This window comes from Hippocampus zosterae, chromosome 2 (assembly GCF_025434085.1).
Source record: "Hippocampus zosterae strain Florida chromosome 2, ASM2543408v3, whole genome shotgun sequence".
NCBI lineage: Eukaryota > Metazoa > Chordata > Actinopteri > Syngnathiformes > Syngnathidae > Hippocampus > Hippocampus zosterae.
Genome location: NC_067452.1, coordinates 40,077,538 through 40,096,232, shown reverse-complemented (window position 1 = coordinate 40,096,232; position 18,695 = coordinate 40,077,538). Strand labels below are relative to the sequence as shown.

General features: G+C 47.9%; 2 protein-coding genes across 4 annotated transcripts; one reads left to right on the top strand and one right to left on the bottom strand.

Moving 5' to 3' along the window:
* Nucleotides 1-64: 64 nt before the first annotated feature.
* On the bottom strand, nucleotides 65-3,379 carry uxt (ubiquitously-expressed, prefoldin-like chaperone). The gene is made up of 6 exons (XM_052058353.1): nucleotides 3,219-3,379; nucleotides 1,999-2,080; nucleotides 1,836-1,903; nucleotides 1,056-1,163; nucleotides 803-866; nucleotides 65-493 (listed from the first exon to the last, which is right to left on the bottom strand). Exons 1-6 carry the CDS (start codon nucleotides 3,377-3,379, stop codon nucleotides 431-433), a joined length of 546 nt encoding a protein of 181 aa, XP_051914313.1. The 3' UTR covers nucleotides 65-430.
* hdac6 (histone deacetylase 6) lies at nucleotides 3,369-18,411 on the top strand. 3 transcript variants are annotated; one of them, XM_052058334.1, is made up of 29 exons: nucleotides 3,369-3,470; nucleotides 4,565-4,666; nucleotides 4,872-5,000; nucleotides 5,129-5,214; nucleotides 6,042-6,126; nucleotides 6,205-6,245; nucleotides 6,342-6,438; nucleotides 6,521-6,618; nucleotides 6,710-6,814; nucleotides 7,982-8,050; nucleotides 8,141-8,267; nucleotides 8,825-8,890; nucleotides 9,016-9,075; nucleotides 9,276-9,365; nucleotides 10,258-10,364; nucleotides 11,696-11,763; nucleotides 11,857-11,989; nucleotides 12,065-12,193; nucleotides 13,094-13,262; nucleotides 13,351-13,556; nucleotides 13,641-13,833; nucleotides 13,913-14,062; nucleotides 14,760-14,937; nucleotides 15,492-15,628; nucleotides 15,718-15,900; nucleotides 16,650-16,766; nucleotides 16,861-17,007; nucleotides 17,424-17,552; nucleotides 17,720-18,411. In XM_052058334.1, exons 1-29 carry the CDS (start codon nucleotides 3,435-3,437, stop codon nucleotides 17,786-17,788), a joined length of 3,306 nt encoding a protein of 1,101 aa, XP_051914294.1. In that variant the 5' UTR covers nucleotides 3,369-3,434; the 3' UTR covers nucleotides 17,789-18,411. The 3 variants fall into 3 exon arrangements, with proteins under 3 accessions (XP_051914294.1, XP_051914296.1, XP_051914295.1); XM_052058335.1 differs by having other exon boundaries at nucleotides 3,437-3,471; nucleotides 4,537-4,666; XM_052058336.1 differs by lacking the exon at nucleotides 4,565-4,666.
* Nucleotides 18,412-18,695: the final 284 nt, after the last annotated feature.

The following is an 18,695-nucleotide window of genomic DNA, read 5'->3' as shown; positions in this document are numbered from 1 at the left end:
TGCAAAAGAAAATAAAACATGTCCTTGACATTACCCAGGTTCCATACAGACAAAATATCTAAAGTTATTTTGGGAACATTTTGAGTTTTTGTCCATTTATTTACATTGTGAGAAATTACATGAAAATAATCCAACTTGTGAAATGCCACACAGTGTGTGACAATTATTTCTCCAGTCCTTGACTTAATTCAGCCACATGTCGCCGTATCAATGGCCCACGTTTGGATATGAAAACAACACCTTCTTCATCAAGTTGCCCTCAAACCCTCCGGGTGTGGGCGTAGCATCTCTTGCTTGCACGTGTCCATTTGAAAATCCACCAAATCTGGTCACTCCAGAAGAACAACCATGAAATGTTCAGGTTGATCCTCCTCGTCGTGTGCGACCGGACATTGTCTCTCCTCATGAGGGGTTCTGAGGAGGTACAAATCTAGAAGATTTCTCTCCTGCTGCGTTCTGGAAGGTCGGTCAGACCCTGAAGTTCTCGCAGACCCTGAAAGACAACAGGAGAGTCATCAAAGGTCAAAAGTGGCCGAGGGACTTCAACCCTGAGAGTGCCCTCCAATTTTAATGCTGTGGACCGAGAACCACATCAACACAATACAGGGACAATGATTGCCAGTCGGCACCCAGTGACCATCGGGTGCCAGTGATCCATCGGGTCTCCGAAAACAAACAAACAAAAAAAACGGCATCAAGCTCTACCAAACTGCATGAACAAGTCGCTAAACATAAGAAGCTTGACTTGATTTTATGAAAGTGATTGTGCTTCTGTGTGTGCCATGAGGAAAATGAAACTGACCTGAAGCATCAGGCGGATGTTTGCTTTAATTTTGGCACATTCTTTAGTCAGCTGATCTGTGGAGCTAACACACACATACACACCCAAGCAAAATTAGAATGGGCAGCGATCTTAGAGAGGGTGTGTGTGTGTGTGGGGGGGGGGGCGTGTCAAAATGGACAACGCTTGTAAAATGTTGACAGTCAAACTGGATTTTTGTCAGCTATATTATCTGTCTCTTGTTTCCCGTTAAGTCGTGTGAGTCTTCACTGACGCCGTTAGTTGACTCGTCTTTTTGTCGATGAAGTGAAGAGCTTCAGCGTGCTCCATTTCCACGAAGAAGCCAAGGCCCACTAACACAAAGATCCTGGATGAGTCCTCCCTGTGGAGATGGGGACAAGCGTGCATTGCGTGTCTTGAAAGGCGCTTACAAATGAAATGTATTGTTATTATTATTTATGTACACACATTTCCATTCATTATAGATGCATGTATATTATATACAGTATATATATATTTTTATATATAAACACACGTGTATATATGTGTATAGATAAATATGTGTGTATATATAGACACACGGGGCGGCCCGGTAGTCCAGTGGTTAGCACGTCGGCTTCACAGCGCAGAGGTACCGGGTTCGATTCCAGCTCCGGCCTCCCTGTGTGGAGTTTGCATGTTCTCCCCGGGCCTGCGTGGGTTTTCTCCCACATTCCAAAAACATGCGTGGCAGGCTGATTGAACACTCTAACTTGTCCCTCGGTGTGAGTGTGAATGGTTGTTCGTTTCTATGTGCCCTGCGATTGGCTGGCAACCGATTCAGGGTGTCCCCCGCCTACTGCCCGAAGACAGCTGGGATAGGCTCCAGCACCCCCCGCGACCCTAGTGGGGATCAAGCGGCTCGGAAGATGAATGAATGAATGAATATAGACACACACACACATATATTTTAAGAAAGTTGTTGATTAGCACTGTGCTTATGTACGGGTATAAAGATATGTCTCACTAAATTCAGCGTTATTATTTTGTACGTGGGAAAAATGTATGCGCTTACACTTCGGCCTGAACATAGAAGTTAAAGCCCAGGTCAACATCGGTCTTGAGTCGATGAGAATCTGTCTCCTGTATATAAATACACATTAAAAACGTGTGAGTGTGTGTGTGTGTGTGTGTGTGTGTGTGTGTGTGTGCGCACGTAAATGTGCATATGCGTGGACCTGCAGACGCTGCAATGTGTTCTTCAGCTGCAGGTAATGAGAGATCTGCTCATAAACAGCATCTCGTTGCTCCGTCACTTTTCTGAAAAGGACACAGGGTGAGTGTGGAAACGTAGGGTGCGAACCATTAATCGGTCAGCCTATTTGATCGGCATTTATTAGCTCGTGTTTTCTTTTTTTTCTTCTTTAATTTACACATTAACACAATACCTCAGACAAAGATGAGGACATTTAAATATCCCCCGCATCCTAAAATAATCAGTTAAAAAAAAATGGCAGATTAATTGTTTTCAGATTTTTCTCTCTGTTGCAAAGTTAAATTAATACTTTCAGGTAACAGTCGACGCAGGTTGTGACATTAAGACGGGATGGAAGGATAACGGCAATATCACGACATTAAAACTGATACAACGTCATCATCGTCATGTCACGATTATAAAAGCGCAGCATCTCTTCAATAGGCCAGTTCATTATATTATTCGTGATCCTTTTTTTTTTAACAGTGCCAACTTCTCTGCAATGTTGCCACATTTAGGCCATATTTAGTTTCATTTTCCCTCTAAGGGCCATAAGGCCTATGAAACCATAAATGTTTGATTTGCCAAGTCATATAATTATATACACACACAACGAAGTGATGGATTAGTATTGAAGTCAATAGTCGAGAAATAGTTCAAGTCATATGTTTAAGTCGCTGAAAAAAAATGCCTGCAATATATCAACATTACTATTTACGATGGATGACAATTAAAGTTTTGGTAGAGATTTGAGCAATATTCGTGTAACTCTACCAATTATTTGAATGAAAGTCCCATATTAATTGATGTGGCGACTCGGGCTCTGAGTTTGACATCTTTATCATCACTATGTCGGCCGGTGCATTGAGGGCTTACTCACTGCACAAGGAAAATCCACAAGCAAAACAAGCAAATTTCACTCTTGCAAGAAATATTCGGTACAAATGTCTACAAATCCAGGGAAATGGTTTTAATTGCGATGAAAAATGCCTGTCGCGTTTGAAGGGACGGTACACCTAAATGCCACCGCGCCGACGTTTGGATAACAATACGAAGAGAACGGTCTTCGCCAGGAACACATTATGCAGACTTCGCATCAACGTATTTATGAAGGCCCCAAGGAAACGTGTTGCTGTCAAATTCAGATACTCTCTTGCGAAGATGCAACGTGCAGAAAATCACGCGTAGTGATCCGTCTCTTACTGTAAACGTTTCTTCAGTACGTCGTCAATAAACCGTTCATACCGCAGCACCTTCGAATCCACTGTACCATGAGAATCTGGGTTAGTTTTGTGTATAGCAGGTGGTACCATCGTCGTTTGCTTGTTTTCTCGAGCTGACATTAGGGCGCAAAAATATGACATCACGGGGCGAGGCCGCGCCGCTCTATTATGACGCGTTCATTGTGCGTCGTTTCGTATGCGTTTAGGAGTAAAATCAAAAACGCAGTTTCCTGTAAGTACGCTCATGTTGATGTTGTTGTTGATGATGATGTTTTCCAATTAAGTGAATGCCTGTTTCCACAGTATTTCTATTACGCGCATACTTATTTGTAGCCACGAATTAGGAGTGACGTGCACATGCCATAGTAATAATAGTGTCATGTCTGAGAGACTGAGGGGCAGTCATGATGATTACGTAGCGGCTTTGACATCAGCCGAAATAAAAAAAGTCCGGGGACATTTCTGTGTGTGCAGTGCCTGAGCTTGAGGTTTAGTCCACAGCAGCTCTTGAAAGAACGTCACAATCGTTCCTGGACAGTTGGATAAGCAAATGGAGCGCATCTTCTCCAGACATCTATTGCAGTTTTTAGACAAGGAGCGCTCCATTTCCTTTACCAAAACGTCCGCGTTGTTCATGTCAATTTGAAGACACCCACAGATTTGATGCCGTGATTGCAGGTTCAGGGTTCTGCCAGCAAATAACACAATTTAGAATATGTGATTCACTTGAAGTTGATTGAATCGTGTCTGCTCTGATAATTTTGCTCATTTGAAAAAGGGATGCCTTCAAAAAAAAGGTGCTCTGTCCTGAGTTTTTTTTTTACTCACCTAGATATACCGTGAAATAAAAGATGGAATTCTCAAATGATGTCACATATTTTGATCTGAAAGCCAATTGTCTTCGGTACACAACTAAAACAAAGGAATTGAACTTGCCCTTCCAATATTTGGGTTGGGGGAGGAATTGAACTTGAACTTCCGATTCATAAATGTTCGACATACACGAGCAACATAACGAGTAAAGTCACTGGCCCTTAACGTCGAGTGACATTACTTCGACTCCATTTTTCTCCTTTGCCATGAAGTGATGACTTCAAAATAAAAACTCGAGACGCCTTTCTTGTATTTTAGAACACACACTAAGCGTGACTATAAACCAATAATCGGTCAGGCCCCACTGGAAAAAACAAGCGTTGTTTTATTTGAAGTGTCGCTATGCAGTCAATTTCATAAGCAAATTCCAGTGGTGTGTATGTGCTGTTTATGTGTATGTGTGTTTACTAATGGGTGCAGGGGGGGGGGGGGGGCTTGTTTCATTGAACCTAGTCCGAGATGTCGTCTGGAGCCGATGAGTCTCCACCATTGGCATCATCATCATCATCATGTGGACAAAAGTCAGTTAGGAGGTCTCCTCGTCTGCCCCCTCAGGTAGCTCAAGTGAACACTAACTCACTCAATGTTTGATGAAGGACTTAAAACGTGGGTGATATATTAACTTGACAATCACGTGGGGCTCTGAAAAAAAACTCTCATCAGATTCAAGTTCGACAAAGTTATCTTTATTGGTTACGCTGTTACCGCAGCAGCCGTGTGTGTGTGGGTGTGTGCGTTCGTGTGCGTACAGGGAGTACAGGGAGGCGTGGTTCAAGGTAATCAGCGGAAGAAGAAAAGTGGCAGCTTGCAGGAGGCAAAGAAGAAAGGGAGAATGTCGAGGAACCGAGAAGACCGCGACGAGGAGCTTCAGGTGGAACTGCAGCGGCTGGTGAGCGGAACCAGTCGCATCACAGAAGAACCTTTCGCAATCTGTGGATAGGAGTCGCCAATGGGCCCCAAATAATGTTTAGATGTGTTTCTGTGTGTGTGTGTGTTTGTGTGTGTGTGTGTGTGTAGGACCTGTCCAGCAGGTCATCCGCCAGTGGAACAGGTTTGGTTTATTCTGAGACCTTCACCCGACATCGGAACCTGTGGGACCCCAAGTAAGCTCACTGAACACGACCTTGTACCGTGTAGTCTCTCTCAGTGCAGTCCGTATAAATATGGTCCCCACACTGTCCACTCATACAAAAATGTAAAACATGCCATCTAATAAAACACAAACATTTCTTGTCATCTGACCTCTGAAACGCGTGAAGAGCCTCATTCAAGGGGCTTGTATAATAATAATAATAATAATAATAATAACAGAAGGGCGGCCCGGTAGTCCAGTGGTTAGCACGTCGGCTTCACAGTGCAGAGGTACCGGGTTCGATTCCAGCTCCGGCCTCCCTGTGTGGAGTTTGCATGTTCTCCCCAGGCCTGCGTGGGTTTTCTCCGGGTGCTCCGGCTTCCTCCCACATTCCAAAAATATGCATGGCAGGCTGATTGAACACTCTAAATTGTCCCTAGGTGTGAGTGTGAGTGCGAATGGTTGTTCGTTTCTGTGTGCCCTGCGATTGGCTGGCAAACGATTCAGGGTGTCCCCCGCCTACTGCCCGGAGACGGCTGGGATAGGCTCCAGCACCCCCCGCGACCCTAGTGAGGATCAAGCGGTTAGGAAGATGAATGAATGAATGAATAATAATACATTTTATTTATAAGCACCTTTCAAGACACCCAAGTATATGATGCCCATATTTGGGCTTCCTTTTTGGAGTGGGGTCACGTGTCACCTGCAGCTTCTCGTCAGATTGAGCGTGCCTGTCGGTGACATTGAGAACTTCCTTCTAAAATTCGGGGCCTCCTCCACGCCCCACTATTTGCGAAGGACCGCTGTAGAATGCACGCATGTCACATGACCCTGTTCATGACTGGCCTCATTGTTCAGTCACGTAGAAAGTCCAGCCAGAGTGACATCCATCATGGAAGAGTTGGACAGACAAGGGCTGCTGTCACGCTGCGTTCAAGTGCAGGTGAGACGTTGGACCTTCTGACTTTTTTTTTGCTGAAGCAGGAGACTGAAGTGTGATGTGTGTGTGTGTGTGTCTCAGCCCAGAGCAGCCACTGATGAAGACCTTCTACTCGTGCACACGTGAGTTCACCGAAACATGAAACAATCCACCTTCATGTTTGACATCTTCTCCGATGTGGCGTTTGTGGTGTGTGTTGCCACATGTCCTCCCTCCAGGAAGCACCACATCGAGCTGATTAAGTCCACTCAAACCATGTCTGAAACAGAACTGCATCGCTTTTCTGACAAATATGATTCCGTTTATATCCATCCGGTAAGCACACACACACGGACACACACACACACACACACACACACGCACCCACACAAAAATATCTGTTGTATGCGTGTTACAGGAGACCTTCCAGGTGTCCATTTTGGCGGTGGGTTCGGTGCTCCAGCTAGTTGACCAGGTGTTGACATCCGAACTGAGAAACGGCTTTGCTGTCATCAGGTATGATCTGAAGGCTGTGATGAGGTGTTCAGCCCCCCCCCCCAATAACCAACTCAGAACGTGTGTGTGTGTGTGTGTGTGTGTTTGTCAGGCCTCCAGGACATCACGCTCAGTCAAACGAGGCCAACGGTTTTTGTGTTTTCAACAACGTGGCCATTGCAGCTCGTTACGCTCGGAGCAAACACAAAGTCAAAAGGTGCGTTAAGAAACAAAAGTGAGTACGTTTGGACGCAAAATGGCGACGTTTGTACGAGGTAGGGATGGAAGGATTTTTGAAAAACAAACACTTGACAGTTTCGGTTGGGTTGGTCTGTATTCCGCTCCTCGCGTAACTCCGAAGACATGTGGACACACAGTTAGGACATTTAGACACAGAAGATTTAGACCGGGAGGTGTCCAAACTACGACCCGGGGCCATTTGAGGCCCGTCATCCATTTTTTAAGGACCCCCACACCCAAAAAAAAAAGAAATAACTCAAAATTTTCTGTACTCTCGAACTTCTCTCTATATTCAATGATACAAATAAATGATGAAAAGAATGATACAATTTTTCCTCAAAAAAAAAAACTTTTGCGAATTAAGATCATTCCAATTTAGAGGCACTTTGCGCTCTATGGCTGAGAGATGAAGACGTCACATGGATGGTCCTCATGTAACTGTTTGAATAAACGTCAACTTTCTTTTTTGGGGTCTGAAGGTCTAGATTTGGCTGCTGTGACTGACATGCAGAGCCGGATCTATTCTGTGAGATAGGGGGCTGTTGGCCACCCCAAAAACGTGGAAATTTCCTCCATGATTTTGAAATGAGCTCGACAACACAAACGATATGGAACTGATTTTTTGCGTGTTTCAAAAAGTGGACGAATTTCAAAGCGGCCCTTTTGTGCTTCCGTTGTTATGCACGCGGCCCTCAAACGTAAAAGTTTGGACCCCCCACTGATTTCGCAACACATGAAGAACTCACGAACACAAAACGTGCCGATTAGTTAGAAATTTTACACACACACACACGCAATGGGGACATTTAAGGACCTTTCGCAGCGCACGAAGCAAATGCGCAGCGCACCCGTTGTCGAAGGCATTCATTGCGCTGCAAGGGCCCAACGATGCTACGCTGCGTCATGCTGTGATGTGGACGGTGGGCGTGAGATGTTCAGGTCGCCGCGACGTCAGAGGGCGCATGCGACGCAGTGTCCCCGTTGCCACTTGCTGAGAATATTTTGACACAATCAGATGCAAAATGGGGGATAATTAGAAGCAAACTGAGGACATGTTCAGACACAGTGAAGATTTCCCAAAAAATGAGGATGTTAAAAATGGAAGCCACTGACTGAAACGCGTTCAATCGTGTTTTTGCGTCAGGGTGTTGATCGTGGACTGGGACGTTCATCACGGTCAAGGTGTCCAACGTGCGTTCCAGGACGACCCCAGGTGACCTCTCCCTACTTTTTGAAACAACACAACAATAACAAGCCTCGTCCTGTTGAACTCTTCTCAAATGCGTGTGAATGCATGCGTCAGCGTGCTGTACGTGAGCCTGCACAGGTTTGACCGGGCTGCCTTCTGGCCTCACCTGCCGGAGTCTGACAGCACATTTGTGGGCGGCGCCCCCGCCGAAGGACGAAACATCAACCTGGCCTGGTCCGCGGTCAGTCATGTCAATTCTTCTCAAGCGTAGCGTCCCCGCGACCTTTGACCATTCAGAAATCATTTGTGATTTGTGACAACAGAAAGCGCTGGTCAAAATAAGGACCAGGAAATAAATAAGGAGACAACAGAAAACGCTTGCGGAAAAATAGCAAGGAGAAATATTTAGGAGAACGATACAAACTCACACGAGATGGTATGATAACACGCAATAATAGCCACTAGGCTTTAAATCAACAATTTAAATCGAGAAGTGATCGGTAAGAGTAATGGCACGGCGTGGAATACTCCGGCAGTGAGTTTGGACTGCCAGAGCGCCCAAATAAAGCGTGTGTCATTAATCACAAATGGGTGGCAGGTGTGCAGGTGGCAAGCAGGAAGCCTGCCCCCTGCTGGCAAACGCGGGACGTGACAATTCCGTTGTTCTGCCTGTCACTGTGTCACCCTGGCAGATAGATCAATAAAGTGACATGATTTGTAATGATCTCTAATGAACCCCCCCCCCCCAAAAAAAACCCCGATTCCGTTTACTGACAACTTTGCTGTCTCCCCGTTCAGGCCGGAAAAGGCGACGCCGACTACATGTGTGCTTTCCAGCGACTGCTGCTTCCGGTCGCCTACGAGGTAATGCTCACTGCGTCCTGTCCAGAAAACTGTTGACGTCGCACTTCCATATTAAAAATTTGGTTCCCCCCCCCACCCCATCTCCGTTCTAACTTTTAACTGCGTGCGTCCATGCGTGGGTGAAGTTTCAGCCGGAGCTGGTTCTGGTGTCTGCTGGTTTTGATGCCGCACTGGGGGATCCCAAGGTACGCCGGGGTGATTATCACATCACGTTGGGCTCCCTTGCTCTTTTGCTAGCGTAGACTGCAAATATGAAGAAATACTTGCAAGACCAAAATCACGTTATGTGGGGATCAACAGAAAAATTCATGATCTCGACATGATTTCGCCACACTCCCAGATCGTGTGTGTTTGTTTGTTTGTATGTTTGTTTGTTTGTTTTCAGGGCCAGATGTGCGTGAGTCCCGAATGTTTCCAGACACTAACGCACATGCTGATGTCTTTGGCAGAAGGTCAACTCATTTTGGCTCTGGAGGTAAAAAGAAAAAAACAAAAAAAACAATATGCACGTATGAAAACACAAAACCAACATGGCTGCCTCATGTATGAACATATTACGAGAAAAGTTATATTCTGGTTCTCTCTCTTTATTTATTCATTCATACAAGAAGACAAAGCATTGAGGCCATTTTGGTTGTAATTCAGCCAATTGTTCAGAATTGTCATTTTCTTTCTTCTTCTGGTGAATGGCAACAAACTAAATCAAGGGTGTCCAATACCCCTTTTCCCACTGCCGCAAAACCGCGGGTAAGCACGCCTTTTTTGGGGGGGGGCAGTGGTAAAGGCTCCCTGGCCTGTGTCCGATCCGCGTCCACCAGCACGCCATCGGGGGCGGGTCGTGATCCCCCCCGATCGGCTGCGCTCGCACTTTGAAAGCCTAGCACGAGACTTCCTGGTAATTACATGATAACATAGCGCTATCAGCCTCGTATATAGCACACCCCCACAACAAAGCTAGGCGATCGCCCCTTGAGCTGTTGTCTCGGGAGTAGCAAAGAGTTGATCCTCCGCTGCTTTTCGACCATTTTGAGGGCAGTAAAATGTGAAGATTACGGACTCAAAACCTTTTTTATTATCGCTGCAATGCCTGAGAATTATCAGCCGGTGACGTCATGAAATTTCGGCCATTTTAGAACCCCCCCCCCACATACGTTTCAGCTCTCTCGTGTTTTTCAGAATGCTTTTGCCTTTGATTCAAAGACATAATTTTGCATTTATCGCAAACGGTGGACTACGAGGGTTAAGGGGGCCGTTTTTCTGTCAGCCGCCCTCAAACGTAAAAGCTTGGACACCCGTGGTCTAAAAAAGGCTTACATTTCAACTTTATCCGTACCGATGCACGTGTGTGTCTTTTTATGCACCTTTAGGGAGGTTACGACCTGCAGGCGACAGCGAAGGGTGCTGCCGCTTGCGTTCGTGCCTTGCTGGGGGGAGCCTGTGCACCAATGGCTCCGCCCACTGCTCCCTCTGACTGGTACCTGACACACACACACACAGGATGACACTTTAGAATTTTTCCTCACATTTTTATGACCTTTTGGGTTGTGGAGGGCAATTCCCACAATCAATGAGCATTGCCAAGGAGGCGGTCGCGTTACCTCAAAATGAAAGCTGGGATCTTCCGTCTTCACTCAAGCCGAATGAAAAGTTTGTTAAGCATTTACAGAAAAATGGTTTTAACCGTTCACGTCAACTCCACCTCGTTGAAATTCTTTGCTGACTTTCGGTGGACTTGGTCCTATCAACAAAGTCAATCTTTTAATTATTTTCCTGTCTCTGAAAATATTGAAATGTGTGGGGGGGGGGGGGGTGAGGGCTCGTCCAACCATGGCAAGAAATACACTCGCGAGCACATCGATAGTCGTTGCTTCTGTGCGCTATTGGGAGGAAAATGTGACACGGACATGTTATTCAGTGCAGCCCTGCCCCCCCCCCCCCCGCCCCCGTGTGTTTCAGGATTGATTTTAAGGTGCTTTTATTAACGGTCTCGGGCCATCTGTTATCATATCAACCCACGCGGATCCAAAGGTCCTCCGGCACTGGCCTTTTAACTCCTTCACTCCCAAAGACGTTTTTACACGTCTTTTCAGACTTGGTCTAGAATTGGTTGCATCTGTGTATGTTGGGGGGGAGTGGGGGGGGGGTGCTCCTCTTTTGTATTTGTTTTGTATTCATGGCATTTATTATCATGGTCCTCAGTCGGTGCGGCTTCTGCTGTGATGCCGACTTTGTATCGGTCTGTCGCGGTGAAGAAGGAGCTGAGCCAAAAAAGGCCAAGCTCTCAATTTACCGCTCGATCTACGTTACAACCCGCATTTCCGACCCGTAGCTCGTGACCGAAAGGGACAAGCGGACGAAATGAGTTTTCTCTGCAGGGTGTCCATCCGGGCTCTCCTTTCGATCCGCTACTTCTCCACGTGGGGAGGAGCCAGATGAAGTGGCTCGGGCATCTGATTGGGAAGCCTCCCCTGGCGAGTTTTTTTCCGGGAATGAATGACCTTGGACGCTCTTTTAACTCATTGATTACGAGCCAATTCTGGACCAAGTCTGAAAAGACGTTTCAAAACGTCTTTGGGAGTGAATGAGTGAATTGCACGGCACTTTGAGTTGCATTTTTATGTTGAAATAAAGTTTGATGGATTGATTATGAAGACACCCGGGAACTCTTGCAAACTGAAAGAAAATCCAAATGGCTTGATTCGGCAATGCCACGACATTTGGAGACTGTCGGGCTAACACGGGGCTAACTGTGCACTAAAATGGTCATAAAATAGTTTATAATTTTTTTTTTTTTCTGTGCGTTAGTGCCCTGAAGTCCATCTCTGAGAGCATCTCAGCTTTGTATCCATATTGGACCTCACTTCAAGTGCTGGGTGAACACACACACACACACACACACACACAATCCTGTAACTTTGCAGCAATTGCGTTTTTAGCTTGGGTGTGTTGCATCGTGTCTCCTGTAGAGGGCGACCATCATGCTGAAGGACAAGTCCTCAGATTAGCAACAGACGAGGTGTGCCCGCCGTGTCCCGCTGCCACGACAACGGGCCTGGTATACGACGAGAGAATGATGGAGCACCTGAACCTGTGGGACAGGTACTCGGGTTGTGGGCGTCCGGCGCTGGACCGGATGACCGACGTGGTCCGCTAAGCTCCACTTTTTGTCCGCAGGCATCACCCCGAGCAGCCGCAAAGAATCTTCAAGATCTTCTCAAGGCATCAGGAGCTCGGTCTGGTGGAACGTTGCCGGCGCATTCCGTCTCGCTTCGCCACCGAGGAGGAGCTCGCCATGTGTCACACGTACGTTTCAAAAACGGTTTTATGCTGCTCAGGATTACGGCTCGACCTATTCTGGCCGACTTGGAGCGAGAGTGGGCCCCCATATTGAAAAAACGATTGACTGGTGACATGTTTCGGGGATAAACTTGGACCGGTGAATTTGTTTGTGTGAGTTGAAAAGAGGGCGGCCCGGTAGTCCAATGGTTAGCACGTCGGCTTCACAGTGCAGAGGTACCGGGTTCGATTCCAGCTCCGGCCTCCCTGGACGAATGATGTCGTTTTTTTTGTTTTTTTTTTGCAGAAAGACCGGAAACGAGCGTGTGTGGGTGGTGGTATGCTTAGTCCTCGGAGAGTGAAAAATATGGGTGGGGGAGGTGTTTCGGGGTTAAACTTGGACCGGTGAATTTGTTTGTGTGAGTTGAAAAGAGGGCGGCCCGCTAGTCCAGTGGTTAGCACGTGGGCTTCACAGTGCAGAGGTACCGGGTTCGATTCCAGCTCCGGCCTCCCTGTGTGGAGTTTGCATGTTCTCCCCGGGCCTGCGTGGGTTTTCTCCGGGTGCTCCGGTTTCCTCCCACATTCCAAAAACATGCATGGTAGGCTGATTGAACACTTTAAAATTGTCCCTAGGTGTGAGTGTGAGCGCGGTTGGTTGTTTGTCTCTGTGTGCCCTGTGATTGGCTGGCAACCAATTCAGGGTGTCCCCCGCCTGCTGCCCGAAGACAGCTGGGATAGGCTCCAGCACCCCCCGCGACCCTAGTGAGGATCAAGCGGCTCGGAAGATGAATGAATGAGTTGAAAAGAGGGTCAACTGAGCAGGGACTGTTATTTATTTATTTTTTTTTTTGAGGCGGATTGCCGTCGAGGTGGTGCGCGCGCATACACGCACGCTCATGATGACTGCGCACGTTCACGTTTTTTCAGTGCGGACCACATCCGGCGGATGAAGTCGACCTCTACAATGAAGAACAGGGATTTGCACCAACTGGGCCAAGAGTTCAACTCCATCTACATCAACAATCAGAGTTTCAAGTCAGCCCTGCTGGCCGCTGGAAGCTGCTTCAACGCCGTGGACCACATTATGACCGGACAGGTAGCGAACCCGTACATCCGTGTTGTTGTGGGCTAAAAAATTCAGGTGAGGTACGCTGGCTCCTGCCAACCGGGTCCGTTGTGCGCAGGTGAGAAGCGGCGTGGCTATCGTGCGGCCCCCCGGCCATCACGCCGAGAGCGGGACGGCGTGCGGTTTTTGTTTCTTCAACACGGCGGCGCTCGCCGCTCGCCACGCGCAGAAGACTTGCCGGCGCGCGCCCGTCCGAGTTTTAATCCTGGACTGGGACGTTCACCACGGCAACGGCACGCAGCACATGTTTGAAGACGACGACAGGTGAGAGGTCGCGGCGTGACCCGCCGTGCGTCACGCCCGATCGGTGACGGCTCAGCCGCCGGCGCGGCTTCCCCCCGTACGCAGCGTCCTCTACGTCTCCCTCCATCGCTACGACGACGGCGACTTCTTCCCGTCCTCGGACGACGCCGCCCCGGATCGGGTGGGAGTGGCCAAGGGGGCGGGCTTCAACGTCAACGTGGCATGGAGCGGCGGCAGGATGGGTGACGCCGAATACCTCGCCGCCTTCCACCACGTCGTCATGCCGATCGCCATTGAGGTGGCGCACACGAATTTTGTGCTCTGTCTATACGCTGCCGCGTGTACGCAATGAACTTGCCCCGCGACTTGCCTCGCAGTTCAATCCAGGTCTGGTGTTGGTGTCGGCCGGATTCGACGCCGCGCGGGGAGACCCTCTGGGCGGATACCGCGTGACCCCCGAGTGCTACGCCCACCTCACCCACATGCTGATGTCGTTGGCGGGTGGCCGAGTTTTACTCATACTGGAGGTGACTTTGTGCCAAAAAATGACTTTTTTTGCACATGAAGTAGCACTGATCTCTTTTCGGACTAAAGGGTGAACAAATCGAGCGCACCTTCACTGACTGGTTTCACTGACCTAATCGGTGCGTTTAAAAACGCACACCTTATTGCATTTTACGTTTTGATTTTATTCCCGCATTAAGCGTTGATATTATAACAAAAGGTTTTCATTTGGTGGACCGTGATCCCCGAGAGCACCCAAGCGGTGCCTCCCACCCCCCCCCCCCCCCCCCCCCCCCCCCCCCCCGCCGGTCAAGCAAGCTGGCTCTCAACAGCCTCTTCGAACGTCTCTCGGTGCTCACGATTTCTTGCGATGCCGAGCTTTTCATCACGTCCTTGTCATTCATCCCGAGCCTAAAAATCAAATTCCATCACGCCGTCCCTGTGCGTTGCGTAGCTTTCCTTTGACCTTTTCAAAGGTGCGTTTGATTTTCTCACTCTAGTGCCCCAACATTTGAAAAATATCAATTAAATGACAAATTTCCTTTGACCTTTTCAAAGGTGCGTTCGATTTTCTCATTCTAGTGACCCAACATTTCAATTAAATGACGAATCGCGATCACCCTGACAAAGAACCACGAATTGATCCATCAAAGCAAATGATCGCCTCGCCCGAACGCTAACCGACAAACGATGTTCCGCCTGACCCTCGTCACCTCGCAGGGCGGTTACAACTTGACGTCCATCTCCGACTCCATGGCCATGTGCACGAGCGTGCTGCTGGGTGATCCTCCCCCTTCGCTGGCGACGCCCCTCCCACCACCTCACGACGCCGCCGTGGCAGTCATCAATGAGGTCATCCGGCACCACGCCCCCTACTGGAAGTCCTTGCGGATAAACAGTGAGTGCCAGTGTGTCTGGTTTATGTGTCACCCAAACTTTTTGGGTGACACATATGACTCATCTAATCTATCTATCTATCTATCTATCTATCTATCTATCTATCTATCTATCTATCTATCTATCTATCTATCTATCTATCTATCTATCTAGCTATCTAGCTAGCTAGCTAGCTAGCTAGCTAGCTATCCCTTTTGTGCAATCTGGGGATTAGTAGTACTTTAAAATGAGAAAAAAAAATGGGCAGGAGTCCACGCGTTGCGTCATATTGCGATTTATTTTCTCAAAATTTGAAAAGAAAAATGTGCCGACCAAATTCCAGCCTGAAATTCACCTCGCGGCAGAAAAATGACCTCAAGACCTTCAATGTTTCGCATTCCTTTGAACAGTATAATATACATTTTTAACTTCAGATAACTATAAATGAATATATATAAATATATATAATACAAATATTTTTCGATCAGGTTTTGTCCACTTTTGTGTTAATTAACAAGAGTCTGAAAAAATATTTTTTTGCACATTTAGAAGGGATCTAAATCCTTTTGTTCTTAGTCCCCGAATCCCTGCGAGCAGCTATACCTTCCCCGAGCGCTCATCGGAGGCGCAGTGGAAAAAGCAAAGGCAGGAGGTCAAGACAGAGTGGTCCAGAGCAACCACCCCTGCCCCCTGCTGGACTGGAGGGCAACACAGTAAGAGCACCAACACAAAAAACACAAAATCATATTTATGTGCAGCGTGGCAAGGGTTGACATTGGTTTTTGGTGTTTGGACCAATCAGGCGGACCACAGTTTGGACCAGCTCACTCAAGGTTTGGCCAGCTTGGACATCAGTCCAAGCGCGCACCCGCCCGACGTGGAAGCCGAGTCAAGTGAAGTGACGTCTGAGCAGAACCGGTCCGGGACCGAGTCAGGTCACGTGTCCCCTGAGCACAGCCGATCAGCAGAAAGCTCACAGCCAGCGGTGAGTTCGAGGCTTCGCAGGCTTGAGGTGTCATCGGATCAGTGTTGCCATGACAACAAGCAGCCGGTATGGCAGTGGGGGGGGGGGGGTAATCTGTGCCTCTGTGCCAGCGGTGGGCAACCATGCGCTACTAAGCACGTCTGCCTCCACACAGGGTTCGATTCCAGAGCCGGAATCGAACCCCGTGTGGAGTTTTCATGTTTTCGCGTGCCTGGGTGGGTTTTCTCCGGGTATTCCGGTTTCCTCCCATTTTCCAAAAAACATACAAGGCAGGCTAATTGAACACTCTAAATTGTCCCGGGGTGTGATTGTGGGCGGCAATGTTTGTTCGTCGATGTGTGCCCTGCGATTGGCTGGCAACCGGTTCAGGGTGTCCCCCGCCTACTGCCCGAAGACAGCTGGGATAGGCACTCCCCCGCGTCCCTCGTGAAGAGAAGCGGATTAGAAAATGGACGGATGAATAATTAATTATTTTTAGCTGATGAATAATGAATGAAAGCAATTTTTTAAATGAGAAAAATGAACGAACAAAACAAATCTCAACTTTATTGATAGGGCAACCGCAGCTGTGAACACAAGCGTATGATATATAAATCACATTAAAGATGAATTATTAGATTAATGCAGCAAATACCGCCCGACTCTTGATCATGTAACCGCTCGGTGAAGGACGTTTCATAGTTGACGGAGTTTATCTCACATTTTCTTTCTGAGCGCCTGCCAACGTTATCTCTTGTGATCACACTCAGGTCGTCATCGTCCCCGCACCGACAGATGTTGACCCTGGGGAGGAGGCGGAGCCTGGGGGAGCGTGCGGTTGGTCCAAGCCTCAGGGAACTTTGGAGCTGACGTGTGGCGTGCAGATGGTCGGTCGGGACTCCATTACTACTCTGGAATTTCCTACTCAAATGAACTCAGATGTGTGTGTGTGTGTGTGTGTGTGTGTGTGTGTGTCTGCAGGCTCCCATGTATGTGGTGGACCCTCTGTCCTGGTGTCCTCACCTGGACGCCATCAAGCCCCTCCCCCCATCTGGTATCGATATCTTCCAGCACTGTCAGGACTGTGCCTCGAAGGCAGAGAACTGGATCTGCCTCACCTGCTACAAGGTGATTGTCCAGTTAGCATAAAAATGGGCGGATCTGCCCTGCTGGGCGTTCCAGGTGTTGCGCCCCCTGGCATATCTTGTAATTTGATGAGGGACAAAGTAGACTCAACTTTAGACTACTTAAAACCAGGTCTAAAGCGACTGTTCGTGTCACATGCACGGGCGACTGTGTCATTCGCAAGGGGAAATCTTGCAGTTTACCTGCTAATGTCATGCGCAAACCCCAGCGAGTCTGTTTCCGTCGAGCAAGGCGTGTGCTCCGACCGCCCTGATTTTAATGCAAATGAGGGATGCTGCAAAGATTGGCTAGGACTCAGCTACGTTCCATCCCACAACGGCGCAAACGCCCCGTTTAAGCTCCTCTCGACCAGTGCAAAGTCAGGCCAAACGTCAAAAATTAATTATGATGTCACACAGGTGGCGTGCGGCCGCTACGTCAACGAGCACATGTTGATGCACGCTGCGACGGCCGATCATCCGGTGGTGCTGAGTTTCTGCGACCTCTCCGTGTGGTGCTATGCGTGCGAGTCCTACGTGCACAACCAGGTGATGTTTAACTGCTTATTTCGAACGTACGGTACCCAAAAAAATGTCTCCCTCTCTCAACTTTTCCGCAGTTTCGCACAAAACAAATTGATGTTGCTGTGTTTTTTTTTTTAAACGAGTAGAAAAGTTGTACCGCTGTGATACGATAACCTCGTTAATGCGTGCAGGCCGTGTTTGAAGCGAAGAGCGCCGCCCACCGCGCCAAGTTCGGAGAGGAGATGCCACCCTGGAGTTAGGAGAACCAAGATGAAAATGAAGCGTGCTCACATTTGTACATATTTGATCATTTTTTATTACTTCCACCTACTTTCAACAACATTTTAACTTGATAAAATGCACTTCCAATGATGAGCGTTTTCACCTGCGCGATGTCTCGAAACGGGCGGACTCACATCGCTCTGAGAGAGCGAAAAGAAGACGACACCCTCCCCAAATGAGAGGCAAGGGCGTGCTTGCCTCCGGCAGGTTTTTGTCACTCCCAGTTGAAGTTTACCATAAAACTGACACATTAAAGGAAACGGAATTGACTAAACTAAATATCACAAACGTCGTCTAGCTTCATGCTAACATACGGTAGGAAAAGCCATGAGCGGGCTAACGGGGCTAAAATAGTGACGCTATTTCTAAACCCTGAAACCACACCCGGAGAAGCAATACAAAGCAGACGGGGATACTCAAAGCTCGAAGGAAAACTTTCGCTCTACTTCATGGAAACTGGGACTGTCCATCTTTGCCTTCTACCCAATGAATCGTGTTGACGTTAGGATGTTGAGGTTGCCGTGGCAACTTGAGGAGTTTGTTGTGCAATCATGTTTCTATACAACAATAATCATTAAAAAAATGTTTTTTTAAGGTTAAAGGTTCTTTATTTTTGCTCTGTAGTCTCGTGGCAGGAGAAAAACAGGATGCGGTCACATACAGCATCCAGCCATGCATTTTTATTTGATTTAATTTTCGCTTATTCTCATGAGGGAGCGCGAGTCAAATAGACCGACACTGGACTGGTAGTCAAAGTTCGACGCACCTTGAAAAACAATCGAACTGGTCGCCAATCAAGGCGTGGTCCATATACCAGTGACGTCGCGATGACCAATCCAGCCTACCTTACATGTCGCCCTCTTCCAACGCACCGGATTCAAATGA